Below are 14,557 nucleotides of genomic sequence, written 5' to 3'. Positions count from 1 at the left end.
TTGGCACACAAGAATCGGTATCTAGAAAACAACGCGTAAGTAATGACACGCAGGACGACCAGGTCCATAAACTCGATATCCCTCCCATTCATCTCACATCGCCATTCGCTAGTTGCTTTCCTGATCGAATTCGATGTTCTGTACTGCGAACTCTCAGGGGTATGGTAGGAAGAGAGAGTGGGGATTATCGACCTGATCACTTAGCTGCCTTTCCATTCCACTTACTTGCGTCTGAAACAAGTACATCATCAAGCAAACCTCCGCAAACCATGGCTCTCCTACGTACTTTGCTTTTAGCTTGTTTTTTTCTGTTGCAAGGCATAGATTCGATGATGAGTCTGCATGCTTTTGTACTCAGCTACCATTACAGTATCTGGAAGCAGACAAGGGGGTCGAAGGAGTGTGGATCGTCAATTCTTTACTCGTTGTGTTTCTCCAAAGGCGGAGGTGTTGTGTAAAGTTCCCTTGTCCTTAGCATCTTGGATGATGTTCATTTTTTTCCCCGTGCTTGTGTCTATGCCACAGCAATACCATTGCCGTTCATGCTTCCATGCTCGTGTCCGTTGCCATTCATCACCACATCGCCATCTCCATTAGCAGCAACCGCTGCGCCTCCGCCACTAGTGCATCCAGGACAATTATGCACCACCTCGTGGCAAAAGACATCGCAGTCCACGCAAAAGTGTCTCTCGCAAGAAGGACACTCATACCTACTACTCTCACTCGCACCCTCTGCCCTTTTTTGCTGTTCCGCCCCTGCTGCATTCCCTCCCGCCTCCACGCCCTTCGGTGGCTGCGGAAACGCACTCAGGCAACCAAAACACCTCTGACTCTTCTTCTGCACTGCTCGTTGCCAAGAAACTTCATTCCACAGCAACAGCGGGAACAAATGATGGTAACTCCTCGCCAAATGCGTGGATAGAATCAGCGTCAAATCGCACGCTGGACACGTTTGCGGCAGACTGCAGACTTTTGCCGAGCAGCGGCTGCAATTGTATCCGCCGTTGGTAAGCACGCCATGACATGCACAAAGCGTTGCTTGTGGCTCCGTGTAGCGGGACGGAAAGCCCATTTGCAGGAGCGCGGATTTGGAGGTGGCGGAGGCAGAGGCAGAGGAAGAAGAAGTACGCATGACGGGGGGCGTGGTGATCGCCATGAGTAACTCGCGGTAGTGTGGTTCGTCGAGCGCGACATTGTAGCTGGACGTATCTCCTGCGTTTGTGCGCGCGCAGAGGTCGGCGCAGATGTGCATTTGGGCCGCTAGACCAATGACTGTGACTCGAAGCTTGTCTCTGACGCATGCATTGATGGTTTGGTGTATGTCGCCTGGATCTGCAGAACTGAGTGCGCCGAGTATAATCACTACTTCCCTGGTGCCGTGAGAGGGTGTGTGGTATAATGCTGCTCTGCTCATGTCCAGCGCATTTTGTAAACTTGCAGCTCCCTTTGGTTCTGTATTCCTCAGCTCTTTCAAGGCGGAGATGTGGTCGTTGGGGTTTCCACTGAGTTCGGAGATGCGGATTGCCAGCCCATCTCTCATGCCCAAGATGCCCAACTGCGAAATCGGATTCTGCTCAAAGAACTCGCGGATAAACGCCATGGTGTAGGTAAGCGTGAGCAAAAACCTGGTCGGCCTCAAATCCTTCTCCGTCATGGCCAGCGACAAATCCAACACCAGCAAACAATGCCGTATGATACCTCGTTGCAGTGGTGTCGTATCCTTTTGCAACCTCAATCTCTTTGTGGCTTCTTCCATGCCTCCCAGCACCGAAGTCAAGTTTCCATCGTCGCCCTCGTGCAAGTCCCAGTTCTTTTGTGCGCCGGCTTCCCAGCGTGCGCGGTTGCCCGAGGAAGAGCTGTCTTTTGGGGTGGCTTTTGCTTTACCCGGGTCTGAGAGGCGGGAGGGGTTTGTGGTGCGCGAGTTGCGGGTGTTGAGGTCTTCATTCGCGTCGTCGGACATGTCCATGTCGTAGTCTATGTCGTGATGCGCCATGCTTGCGTGGAGCTGTCTGTGTTGTGTGTGTGGATCTGTTGGGTCGTTCGATGGGTGTAGAAGTAGAAGGCAGATGTGTTGTGATGGTGCACGCAGGTGGAGATAGTCTTGCTGGTCGGATGTGGTCGATGCGATTTGTCGGTGTGTTTGGTGATGGCACATGTTTACGCTGATGAATAGATGTAACTTTCTCCACACTTTCACTTTTTGCGCGTCATCATACAGAAAGGCTTCACTTGGATAAACGCTTATCACACTCAGCAAGATAAATCAACAATGACCGATTATACAAGAAATTGATACACGCACAGTCTGCAATACATTACGTTTGAAAAGAGTCTCAATCAACGTGAGACATTCAAAAACTGCCATCTTCTCGTCCTCCTTCTTCTTCTGCCTGGGTATTGAGAGAAAAACAAGACATTGGATAAAAGAAAACATTGACAACGAAAGAAAAAGGAAACAAAAGTCATTAGGGTAAGGGAAGAGAACAATCCCAGCCATCAATCAATCCAACGCCGTGCTGCTTCATGATATGACAGTGAAAGAATAACAATGTGAAAGAAAAAATCCAGAGAAGGGTTGCTACTAGTCGTGCTCGCGGGTATAATTTGTCAATTAGTGTGCGGTTGTGGTTTGGTGGGGTTAGTTGTAGGTCGATGTCTCGGTCGACGAGGGAAGAGGCCAGTCGTCTTCGGTGATGCTTGACCAAAAGACCCAGATCATGATGATGGATAAGAGGGTAAAGAGTGATTCAAAGAGTCCTCCGTTGATGGCTCCATTAGTCGCATTGCAGAGGTGTACGCTGATAACGTATTGGAAGACCTGACCGATGGCGAAGAGGAGCATTGCTGCAACGAGATAGACTAGAGAGACATGTGAGTCATGTTATTGCACATTATTTGATAATACAACTTACGCATGGGCCTGACCTCGCCGAGAACCCTGACGACAATGAAGGCTTCAAGAACGAAGAAGATGCTAAGGAAGACCAGAGGGACGAGCTGATACAATGTGTAGAGGGCGTATGCACGGTTGGGAGCTACCAGCGTGTCATCCCAGTATCCAGTCCAGCTGAAACCAGTGTCGAGCGCAATATAGCCAGTACCGACAAAGAGGATAGCGGCAGAACCGAAAATCAGAGCGAGAGAGACAAAGGTTCCGTCGTCCAAGAATTGATAGCCGACGGCAGCGTTCATAAGGAGGATCCATGTGGTCGCAATGATGGCAGCAATGTGAACAGCAGAGAAGGCCTAGATTTGTTAGTCCGCAAGACAGACAGGTTTCGTATCAGTATAGACTCACCCGTCGCACGGCGCCATCAAGGGGGAACCAGCCGATGGTGAAGATTTCGCAGATTGAGATGATGATGAAGCCGAGGAGGAACAGTTGCATTTCCCTGGAAGAACAGTCAGCTTGTGTTGACAGCAATACGGCTACAGGCCAACATACCTTCTTCCAACAGCAGCGCGCTTTCTATTCGACCTCCAGATCAGGAAGAGGGCGATGAGGATGGCGAGACCGTCGATCAATATGGAGCCCAAGTTGGCGAGATATCTTCCTCCTCCCAGCGAGATGCCTTGCAGGTCGCATCCGCCAAAGCCAGCGCCGCCGCGTGATGGGGATTCATTGAAGAGCTGTCGCAAAGAGTCAATTGGGAGTGAAGGTGGTGAGGATGGAGAGGTGGTCGTACATTACACACTGGCAGTGTCGATCGCAAGCTGCCTGTGTCGCGACAAAAGTCCTATAGACACCATGTTAGACTCGAGGACTCTAGACACCGTGGAGGTGGACGGGCGTACGTGAAATTTGCCGTATTGGGTCATGTCTGGTGGGAATCAAGTGTTGGGCGACTCGTCGTGGGTCGTGTTTATTACGTGTGAGTGAGGTAGAGAGCGAGGGTCGCTGTCGAGGGCAGGGCAGAGCGAGCGAGAGAGAAGACGATGAGACGTCTTCACCGACAAGAGACAGGACGAGTCGTCGTCGAGGTTGCGCGCGGTCGACGGTCAAAGACTTCTCGCGGCTCGTTGCTGGCAGGGCTGGCACTGGCACACTGGACCGTCTGGCACTGACACTTTCGTCTCCTTTGGCTGCAACTACGGTACACGCGCCAAGCCCGAGCTAAACAGGGCGCTCCAAACAGGCTTTTGCTCTCACCAAAGTGGTCAAAGTGATGGCATGAACTGGTTTCGCCATGCTTAGCACCCCGAGCAACCCGCAGCTAGCTGCACCACTAGCACTCACATCTCCCGCAACCCGCCAAAGTGAAGCCTCTGAAGCCTCATCTCTCCTGCCATCTCGCTGTTCATCTGTCTTTATCGACATCCAAATCTGCGGTACAAGGCCGTTTCCTGTTGCTCCCGCGAACATACCCCAAGCAACCATCTGACTTGTACGTCAGTCGCGACGGCCCATCTCAAACGTCTTTTGCTCTTGTATCTTTTGTGACTTGCTGTGACCTGGGTGGCTGGTCAGCTAACAACGGGGAAGGCCAAGCTTCTTCATCCCGCCCTCCCGCTTGCATACAGACTCCACCACCGAGTCACACGCCAATCACAGAGCTCTAGACTTTTAACCGCTCGACGCAGCTTGAGATGAACCTCATCAACCCCCTTGCAACTCATCCCTCTCTCTACATCCTTCTTGCAGACAATGTCTCTGCTGTACTCCGTATGCATCCATTCAAAGACAATAAACCACAGTCATCTCAGCTTTCGATCAAAATCTCCATAACCCCATACAAACACCGCATCCACGGCACAGACACGAATCAATAAAACACATGCTTTCCCAACCACCTGCTTTTCCGTCCTTGATCGCTCCCGCCTTATTTCTGCTTCTACTCAACCAACACTATCCCCTCCTTCCGTGTAACTCTGTTTTTCTCTTTGCATGCATGTCCTTGTTCCTGCATACGTCGAGGCTGATGAGCTTTCCCGCCATCTCGGAACCAGCGTCTGCTGCCTTTGCATGAACGCAATTTCCCCTGTCAGCACAAAGTCAGTTCGTGATGTGAGCCAACCATCTCTCTTGTCTTCCGAAACTTTATTGCCGAGCGAACGAGTGCTTGCATCTCTTGATACAAATGGCTGTATCGTGCAGATCCAAGGAGGTAGATTCATGTGAATGGTCTGCTACCGATATGCGCATCAATTCGAAGAACTCTTGCGCAACTTGTCCAAAACTCCCGCGATCATGATTGCTTTCTCCTCGCCATAGTGTCCAGTGACTAGTTGAACACCCACTGGCATGCCTTCCACCAAGTCAATATCATATTGCGCGTGATTGAATTCATCGCTTTTGTTCTTTGGCGTGTAGTCCTGCCATCCAGCACAAGCTTCAACACTATCCAACTCCCTGTCTGCAACCACTCCAGTCGGCACTGCCAATGCAGAATAGTCGAGCAGATTCCAATGAGCACTGTAGCCCACATACTGATTGCTGACGACCCACTGCTTAGGCTTATAGCCCACCCAAGGCAACACAGGTGCAATGATAGCGTCGACACCTGACTCGAGCATTTTTTCAGCATACATTTGTTTGTACTCTAGTATATTGCGAGCCAGCGCTTGTCTTTGTGGAATATCGAGTTTATCTTCGGGTTTTCCTACTAGCATACCTTCGATGAGCGGTTGTGGAGGATCTGAGAGGTTTCCGGCGGCTGCGCAGCCTTCGCCTCCATCAGCCAGTATAGCGGGTTCCCAGAGATCGTAGTAGGATGTTGACTGTGAAGCAGCGTCCCAGTCGATACACTCGTGGCCTGCATCGGCGAAGAGTTGGCGGACTCGTTGCATTGCGCGCTGGATAGGGGGTTGAGGAAGCACATAGCCATCGTCATGGATGAAGCCGAGTCTGAGCTTTTTGCCAGCAGGAAGTCTGGTAAGCTCTGTCCGCCAGGGGATTGGGGGGATGCTGGGGTCGATTTGCCACGGGTCGCTCGAGCAGTAGGCTTCCATGTATGTCTTGAGTGACTCTAGAGACCAGGTCAAAGGTCCGGCGACAGAAGGAATCAGATACTCCTGGTGGTTAGCTGCTCTGCGCCATGAAACTCTGTAAGCCGAAGGGCAAAGACCATAGATGCCTTGCAGAACAGCTGGAATGCGGATTGAACCACCGATATCAGTACCGATGCCAATGACTGAACCTTTCCCACCCACCAAAGCGCCCTCACCACCTGACGAGCCACCGGATACAAGTCCAGAGTGCAAAGAGTTGACGCTCTGTCCAAAGACATGGTTATAACTATCCGACATCATCATACTCTGCGGAACGTTGGTCTTGACATACAACACAGCTCCAAGCCTCACAGCCTGCGCAATAGTGGAAACACTGTGCTGCTCAACAGGCTTAAAGCACAAGCCTGCCCAGCCAACACAAGCATCATAACCCTCAACCTCGCAGCAATCCTTGAGCGAGATCGGCAGACCGTGGAGTGGACCAGCTGTCTTTCCAGTCTTCGCAAACTCCTCATCTAGTCTTTCTGCCGTCTCCAGAGCATCTCCAAACATGAGTTCAGTGCAACATTTGGTTAATTGCTGTAACACGGCAGCTCGTTTGCAAAATGCAGTGACCACTTTGACAGCTGTAAGCTCTCCGGACTGAAGCTTCGGGATCAAAATTGATGCATCGGTGTTGGTGATTTCCAGTTCTTGACCACTCAGAATACCACAAGATTCGACAATTGGAATGGATGATTTGTAATCTGTAGGTAGTGGGTTCAGACGCCAGGTGAACGGGATGTTGCCGGCTTGAAGCTCGCGCTTGAAGTGGCAGATGTCTTGCCAGGAGGACATGATAATGGGATCTGTCTGTAGAATGAAGTAGGAACGGCTGATAAGGCGAGGAAGAAGAGAGGAGGTTGGAAGAGGATGTATATGGAAAGATCCTCTTATCAATCTAAAGAGGGTGTCGAACGATCGGTCCACTTTAGACGTCATACGTCGGTTTTATGTATTGGTGCATAAGATTATGCAAAGAGATCTGGGAGGTTCATGAAGTATGCAAGTATATGAATCAAAGTAGAAGACTAAATCTGGTATAGTACAGAGAAGCTGGACATAAGAAAAACCTCGTCGTTGACGATCACCTTATGATCGTGGTCTGTTCCGCCCGGCTGAGGACGTGATGGTGTTTCGTGATCTGATCCGTGATGTGATTTAGAGAACATCGCCAATAATGGGAGCAACGATGCCATCAACGTTCTTGACGACAGTGTTGACGCCGGTGGAGAGGTCACGCTCGATCTTGCCGATGAGGGGGTTGGTAACGCCGGTGAGGAGGTCGCTGACGCCTCCGACAAGGCCGCCAGAGGTAAGTCCATCAACGGTTTCACCAACACCACCAAGTCCAGAGCCGATCTCGCTGTCGAGGATAGGCGAGCGCTTGACAACACCGCCAACAAGGTCGCTGACGGCTGCGGGAATGCCGCCCTGAGCAACACCACCGACGAGCTCACCAACAGTGTGGGTAACACCACCAACAAGAGGGTTGCCGACGACAGCGTCGAGGAGAGGAGAACGCTTGGAGTTCTCAACGTGCTGGCCGAGACCGTTTGCGACACCACCGGTGCCAGTCAGGGTTGTAGAGACACCTCCGACAATGCCACCAATACCGTCGACGACTGATCCAACGCCGTCAACTGTAGTACCAGCGCTGTTGACAGTAGGATGAACACCTCCAAGAACCTGACGCTTGAGGACGTTCTCCCCAGCGGCATTCTGGCCGACACCGTTGACTGTACCACCAACACCACCAAGGGTGATGCCAACGCCACCGACAATGCCGCCGACGCCGTCAACAACCGATCCAACTCCATCCACTGATGTGCCGGCGTTGTTAACAATAGGGTGGACTCCTCCGAGAACCTGACGCTTTGCGTTCTCAACGTGCTGGCCGAGACCGTTAACGACACCGCCGGTGCCAGTCAAGGTTGTAGAGACACCTCCGACAATGCCACCGACACCGTCAACCACTGTGCCAACACCATTCACTGTAGTACCAGCCGAGTTCACAATGGGGTGGACACCTCCGAGGACCTGACGCTTGGAGTTCTCGATGTTCTTGCCAGCACCGTTGGCGACGTGACCAGTACCAGTGAGAGTGGTCGAGACACCACCCACGATGCCACCGACACCGTCGACAACAGTACCAACGCCGTCGACTGTAGTGCCAGCCGACTGGACAGTAGGATGGACTCCGGAGCCAACGCCTCCGAGAACGCTTCCAGAGGAGCCAATGGGCATGGCCGAGACCATGGTGGCCGAGAGAATGGCAGTAGCAATAGCCTGAGTGAAACGCATGATTGTTGATTCGTAAAGATCTGGGGTTTGGGGATAGAGATTTGAAGAAGAGGCCCGTAAAGAGTGGAAGCCTTGGAGAAGAAAGTGATGCTTGATGAGAGAGTGTGAAGGAGTTGATGCTGAGATGGGTTGATGAATGGTCGACGCCCTCGTATATTATATATTCATCTCGACATGGCGATCACTAGTGTTTGCTCAAGACCTCCTGAGTCCCTATTTCGACTTGATTGGGATGGTCCCAAGTGACTGGTCCGTGACAGATGCTGCTCGAGGCCAGCTACAATCAAGGGACTACCTGGCGAGTCATTGTCTGGGGAAGGTGTGTAGAAGGCTGCGGCTGTTGAAGTTGCCCATTGGCTGTAGGTGTCGTGGAGGACAATCGAGTCAAATAGATGTGAGTACTGACCGCTGATCCCCATTTAAAATATAGGTGGATGCTTGTTGTCGATCAGTAAAAGCTTGGTATTTCCACGTGAGCAAGTACCGGTCGACCGTGAAACATTGAGAGAGACGAGTCAGATGCAATGTTCATCTGTATGGCAGCGTGGGTGACGTTGGAAGAGCGAGAGAGAGAGAGAGAGAGAGAGAGAGAGAGCAGTGACGGGAGGATCACCGATATGTCCGCGACTGCAAATCAATGGATGTCAGTTGCAAGGTCTCTTGTTTGATGATGTCTGCTTGATAGATTGAATGTCAAATAGATGGCAAACCGACAAAGCTGGGCACACTCGTGCACAGACGGCGAGTGTGATCAATCGGCAAGGAGTCCGACTTTGACTTAGCACCTTCCATCTTCACGACATCGCACCACGCGCTTGGCTTCGTGATGCAATTGACACTGACAATCAAACTGAAACAAAGCAGGCCGAACGAAAGAGACTTGACTCTTGCCTACGGTCGTAAAGAAGCCAGAAAGGGTTGAAGAGCTCAAAGAGGTGTGCCAATCTGGGGGTGCAGCGCATTCATCTCCGGACAATGCAGATCTCTGGGCAGATCCGACTCTAGAAGATATGTCTATTGAATCAGGGTCAGACCATCCTTTTGTCGGATTGTCACACCAAGAGGAAATACTAGGGAGAAGTGCACCGCGGCCCCATCAAGAGCTGTCTTGTGATTCAAGCATTGCAGTAGACAAAAGTCTCTTGAGTCGTTGTAGTTTGGTATGGTCAACAAGCAAGAGTACCTACTCTGCCGCTTGCGGTGCGAAGATGGCTGGTGCATACCACGAGCTCTAATAGAGTGTTGATCGACAACCCCAGAGTTGCACAGTGACACAGGGTCAGAGATCGTAGGCGGACATAGCTTGATCTGGATGTTCTTGTTATCAAACGCTCTGCTCTTGGACATGCAAGCAGCCAATGGACTACAGCGGATCAAAGGATCTCTGTGCTCTAAGAAGCTCGAGTCATTGTCACAGAGCACGCTTTGAGCTCGAGACCGGTCTCGCAGTAATGGTCCATCATGGAAAACTGTAGTCAACAACAGATTTGGGTTCTCCGTTACCTAGGTAGATATCTCTGTCAATCAAATTTTCACTACGCAACATCGAGGGAGCAATATATTCTTCAACGCAATATAGCAACTACTTGCTTATTCTGGCAAGATGAACAAGGGACAACATGTCAAGAGTGTCAACTATAGTGGCTCGTATGAGAAGCACTTCCGACGATCCGTCTCATGGATTAGCATATCAATCATGCCATCGGAAGCTGCTCCTCTCACACAGATCCGTCATACACGCACATCCTCTTTTATGCTTCTCCTGGCCGTTCCTTGCACGACGACTGTGAAACAAACGGTGTAGTAGTTAAGAAACTTCATTGCTATGCTTTTACCCATATTCATACCTGTTCGCCAAACACAACAACGCTACATACATTCTATTATTCCACCTATCGAAATGCTTTGTCCTTGTGACCACGCGTTCGACTATCTCCGGCATTACTCGTGAGAGCTCAATTAACGGCTGAGCCCGGATGAGATGATCAAGATGCTACGTAAAAATCTCCCAACTTATCAGGGTGCCGTTCAACCAGCTGCCCAAGATTGGCAGCAATGTAGATCGAGAGTCAGAATTGGAAAGGTTGCAAGAGATTGGGGTCGTTAGGTCCTTGCGAGGTCCATGATTTACTCCATTGACTTGATATCCTTTGCGACTGTGAATGATGCATCGGTGTTGGCCTTGATGTCCTCGACGGTGACACCCTCAGCCAGCTCGGTAAGGGTAAGGCCGCCGTCCTTGCGATCAACCTGGAAGACACACATGTCGGTAATAATGGTGCTGACGACACGGGCTCCAGTAAGAGGCAGCGAGCATTCTTGAACGACCTTGGGCTTGCCGTACTTGTCGACGTGGTCGGTCAAGCAAACAATCTTGGTCTGCTCAGGGTTGGACACCAGGTCCATGGCACCTCCCATACCCTTGACGACCTTACCGGGAATCATGTAGTTGGCCAAATCTCCGTTGGCGCTGACTTGCAGGGCTCCAAGGATAGAGACATCGACGTGTCCACCACGGATCATAGCGAAAGACTCGGCTGAGTCGAAAGTGGCACCACCAGGAACCATGGTGACTGTCTCCTTTCCAGCGTTGATGAGATCGGCGTCGACCTCCTCCTCAAGAGGGTAAGGACCAAGACCGAGAAGACCGTTCTCAGACTGAATCCAGACCTTGACATCAGGGTTGAGGAATGATGGAGCCAAAGTTGGCATACCAACTCCAAGGTTGACGTACATGCCGTTGTGCAATTCCTTTGAGGCGCGCTTGGCGATTCTCTCTCTTCTGACCAGGGCGGGTGACTTCTCCTTAGCAGGAACAGACTCGGTCGTGATCTCCTCTGAAGGACGGGTCATTCTGGCCTCAATGCCCTTCTCGGCTGTGGCCTTGATGATACGATCGACGTAGATACCGGGGAGGTGGACATCGTCAGGGTGGATTGAGCCTACGGGAACGATTTCTTCGGCTTCGACGATGGACATTTTGGCGGCCTTTGCGACGAGAACACCAAATGCTTGAGTGGTGTAGCTGATACAAATGTCAGATCTTGAGTCACCCATTTGTGATGTCTCAAACTTACCGGAAGCGACAGTTACCAGCCTCGTCAACCTTCCATGCTCTCAAAACACCAACGTCACCCTTGATTGCGCGCTCCATGTTGTAGGTCTTGCCGTCGAAAACGCGAGTCTCGCGAGGAGTACCGGCCTCGAGTACAGACAGCTCTGAGGAGCCCTCGGCGGGAGGACCAAATCTGACAGGAATGTCACCAGTCATGATAGCGGTGTTGACACCGGTGGGTGTGAAGAAAGCCGGGATGCCTGCACCTCCAGCTCTGATTCTCTCTGCGAGAGTACCTTGTGGGCACAACTCAATGCCGATATCTCCGGAGAGATACTTCTTCTCGAGCACCTTGTTACCACCCAGGTACGAGATGATCAGCTTGGTGACCTGACCAGACTTGACCAGAGAAGCAAGACCGCCATCTCCCACACCAGCGTTGTTGGAGACTGCCGTCAAGTTGGTGACCTCGCCGGGTCCTCTTTTCGCAATTGCTTGGATGATTGTTTCTGCCAAAAACTGTTAGGCTGTGCTTATGCCTTTCCTGGCCATGAGAAAGACCCACCTGCAACACCGCAAAGACCGAAACCGGAACTCAGGATGGTGGAGCCGGACTTGATGTCTGCTACTGCATCCTCTGCGCTCTTGTACACCTTTGAGTTACCAACAATCTTGGTTGGGGCATGCGCATCGCTAGCGATAGGATCCTTCTTGGGAATTGCGGCAGCACTGCTTCCGAATCGCCATCCAATTGTGGTGTTGGTTCCACTGACTCTGTTGACAAGTGCAGCACGAGGCACTCGCGAACCGACTCTAAGCACGACATTGATGCGCGAGCTGACCGCCAGTGACGAGACCGAGCGGGAGAGGGAGGCCATTGTGTTGCTCGAGGAGGATGATTAGGATATGTATGATAAGAAAGATAAAGAAGACACTCCAAAAGATCGAGCTTCAGGAAAGCTTCGGTTATCGAGAAGCGGATGTATGGAAGGAGAGACGATTGCCCGAATTATGATGCATCCCCGGCCGGCACGGCAAAATGTTTTGTAGAGACATGCGATTCACGTATGACGTTGGCAACTGCCCACGAGTCGCTGTGTCATTGGTAAAGAACTCGGACATTTCTCGAGTATCGAGTACATAACACGTCCCGAACGGCAAGCTCATTTACTTTTGTTCGGCAACTCTGTTAATCGGCCCGCGGAGGAAAGGAAGCTTCGCACTCCGGAGTGACAGATCGACTTCCCCGAGCGGCCAGAAGTCGTGACTACCAGGGTCATTCCAATAACCACACTTGAAAGAGCATTATTCTGTCTTCTATGCCACAACATGAACTCGACTTGTGTCTGGCAGGGTAGAATGAGTCTTCACTAGAGCCTGATCGTAAGTGTTCATCCAGCTTTGAGTCTTCCTCGCAATTGCCGAGGTAGCCTCATCACGGTACATCCGAAAACACAACACGTGCTTGTACGATATTGATATCACTAGATCAATCCATGCGACTTGTCAACACAGTGTCGCTATCCACGCAGAGCAGGAGGCAAAATAGTGATCAGAAAAATCAGATATAGAATAGTATATAGTGGTTCGGGACTGCTATTCAGCAAAATGAAAGCTTGTTAATCGTAATAGAACCAAGACGCAATCCGCAAACTATGTACATTGCCTAAATGCTTAAATCCACCACCATCTGTTGTTACTGCCACAGAACGGAGGGGCACAAGCAGGTCCATCCTTGGCAAGGTCCTTTCCTCTCAACTCACAACCATCACAGTTGTAGAATTGAGGAGCAGCCGCATCTGTAGGCTCAACGACAATCATGACAGGGTAGCAGTACTTTGACACAGTGGAGATGATGTGAGTCTCTCCACCCCAGGGGTTGTTGCTCGCAGTGCACAGATCGAAAACATAGCGGTTGTCAGGGCCATGAGCGAGGGCTTGGTCACCTCTGACGGAGCCATAAAGGCCATTGTCGTTGTCAATTGTAACGATGTTCCAGAGATCATTGAAGTCATCAACCTTGGGTACGTTGGCGGACTCATCATTGCCTGCTGCTGTGTAGCTGATCAGGTCGCCGTACCCTGTTGACTCGAAAAGACCCTTGGGAGGTGGGTGTGTGTAGACTCTCTGGCCGTGCTCCTGGAGAATTCCCATCCACATCTGGGTCGCCTGGCCGCCAACAGTGGGCCCCGAGAAGATGGTTGTGTCTCTTCCGGCGCAGTTGGTGTCCCAAGGAGGGCAGGTTGCAGTGGTGCTGTTGCCATTGAGTTCTGCAATGAACATGCCGTTCCAGGCGACCACGGGAACATCGTTGTAACGATCGTCACTAGAACGCATCTTGAGGGTGAAAGCTTGAGCCTCGACCATGGTGGTGAACATAGCAGCAGCTGCTGCGGCAATGGATGCTGTCTTCATGATAGAGATTGGCGTATAAGAGAAGTGAATGTGGTATAGGTGATCGTCAAGAGTATTTGTATGAGAAACTCGAGTTGATATCGATCGAAAGTCCCAGCATGTTTCGAAGTACTGTCTTATACCTCTTAAAAATCAGGATCCCAACAGATCATTAGGCGAGCGAGATCAATCGTCAGGCAACACTTTTTCGAAAATGTAAAGAGATGCAAGATGTTGTTATTCTTGGACACGGAAAGGAAGAAATTAGTGCTTGGCATGCATCTTGGTGGAGAAATCTTGAAGGTTAGGTGCCACTTGACGTCGTTACAATCCTTCGACTCTCGTAATATCTATATTTCGCTGCTAGGTGACTCGTTAGCGAGGGTTTGTTTTCGCAGAGGGGCTGCGCGTGACAAGAGAATAGTCAACAAACCCGACGTGAATGCAAATACTTCGCGATCAATCGTATAGGTAGAGCTTGGCAATGCGAAGAACATCACTATGTGCATGGGACCGCTTCAGTCATTGTAAAATTCTCGCTAGACGGCGAATAGTCTTCTGATTGAATCGTCAGGTCTGATTTGAGAAACCTCCGGCATCTTGCTCGAACGGCCAGTCAGAAGGGAGTGGAAAGTCAAGGACGGGATGCGAGCTAGATGTATCCATTCTATCCAGATCAACCACGATCATGCAACATAGAAAGACTATCGTCTCTGTTCGGCATCGAGTTTGCCGCTTGACTGCAATATGAAAGAGTATGGAAGAGCAAGCTCTGCCATCTTAATGCATCAAACAAGGCGACGCACTTAGTACCAG

The 14,557-nt window shown here is 50.9% G+C and overlaps 6 protein-coding genes across 6 annotated transcripts; all 6 read right to left on the bottom strand.

The window, feature by feature from the left end:
• Nucleotides 1-514: 514 nt before the first annotated feature.
• Nucleotides 515-1,960, bottom strand: M436DRAFT_57980 (TFIIH basal transcription factor complex, subunit SSL1; the record flags this gene model as incomplete). The annotated part of the gene is made up of 1 exon (XM_013567368.1): nt 515-1,960. The coding sequence occupies one exon, from the start codon at nt 1,958-1,960 to the stop codon at nt 515-517; it is 1,446 nt and encodes a 481-aa protein (XP_013422822.1).
• A 678-nt stretch (nt 1,961-2,638) lies between these two features.
• On the bottom strand, nt 2,639-3,819 carry M436DRAFT_86197 (uncharacterized protein; the record flags this gene model as incomplete). Its single annotated transcript, XM_013567394.1, has 6 exons — nt 2,639-2,859; nt 2,913-3,246; nt 3,299-3,392; nt 3,446-3,630; nt 3,687-3,737; nt 3,796-3,819. 6 exons carry the CDS (start codon nt 3,817-3,819, stop codon nt 2,639-2,641), a joined length of 909 nt encoding a protein of 302 aa, XP_013422848.1.
• A 1,323-nt stretch (nt 3,820-5,142) lies between these two features.
• M436DRAFT_67942 (amidase) lies at nt 5,143-6,786 on the bottom strand (the record flags this gene model as incomplete). Its single annotated transcript, XM_013567380.1, has 1 exon — nt 5,143-6,786. The coding sequence occupies one exon, from the start codon at nt 6,784-6,786 to the stop codon at nt 5,143-5,145; it is 1,644 nt and encodes a 547-aa protein (XP_013422834.1).
• Nucleotides 6,787-7,149: 363 nt separating this feature from the next.
• On the bottom strand, nt 7,150-8,292 carry M436DRAFT_67941 (uncharacterized protein; the record flags this gene model as incomplete). The annotated part of the gene is made up of 1 exon (XM_013567379.1): nt 7,150-8,292. One exon carries the CDS (start codon nt 8,290-8,292, stop codon nt 7,150-7,152), a length of 1,143 nt encoding a protein of 380 aa, XP_013422833.1.
• Nucleotides 8,293-10,419: 2,127 nt separating this feature from the next.
• Nucleotides 10,420-12,225, bottom strand: M436DRAFT_57979 (succinyl-CoA:3-ketoacid-coenzyme A transferase-like protein; the record flags this gene model as incomplete). The annotated part of the gene is made up of 3 exons (XM_013567367.1): nt 10,420-11,317; nt 11,370-11,856; nt 11,913-12,225. 3 exons carry the CDS (start codon nt 12,223-12,225, stop codon nt 10,420-10,422), a joined length of 1,698 nt encoding a protein of 565 aa, XP_013422821.1.
• Nucleotides 12,226-13,021: 796 nt separating this feature from the next.
• M436DRAFT_57948 (uncharacterized protein) lies at nt 13,022-13,762 on the bottom strand (the record flags this gene model as incomplete). The annotated part of the gene is made up of 1 exon (XM_013567361.1): nt 13,022-13,762. One exon carries the CDS (start codon nt 13,760-13,762, stop codon nt 13,022-13,024), a length of 741 nt encoding a protein of 246 aa, XP_013422815.1.
• Between the last annotated feature and the right edge of the window lie 795 nt (nt 13,763-14,557).

The sequence above is a fragment of the Aureobasidium namibiae genome (assembly GCF_000721765.1).
Source record: "Aureobasidium namibiae CBS 147.97 unplaced genomic scaffold scaffold_26, whole genome shotgun sequence".
Lineage (NCBI taxonomy): Eukaryota > Fungi > Ascomycota > Dothideomycetes > Dothideales > Saccotheciaceae > Aureobasidium > Aureobasidium namibiae.
The sequence above is the reverse complement of the archived record's forward strand: the minus strand, read 5'-3'. Positions and strand labels throughout refer to the sequence as shown.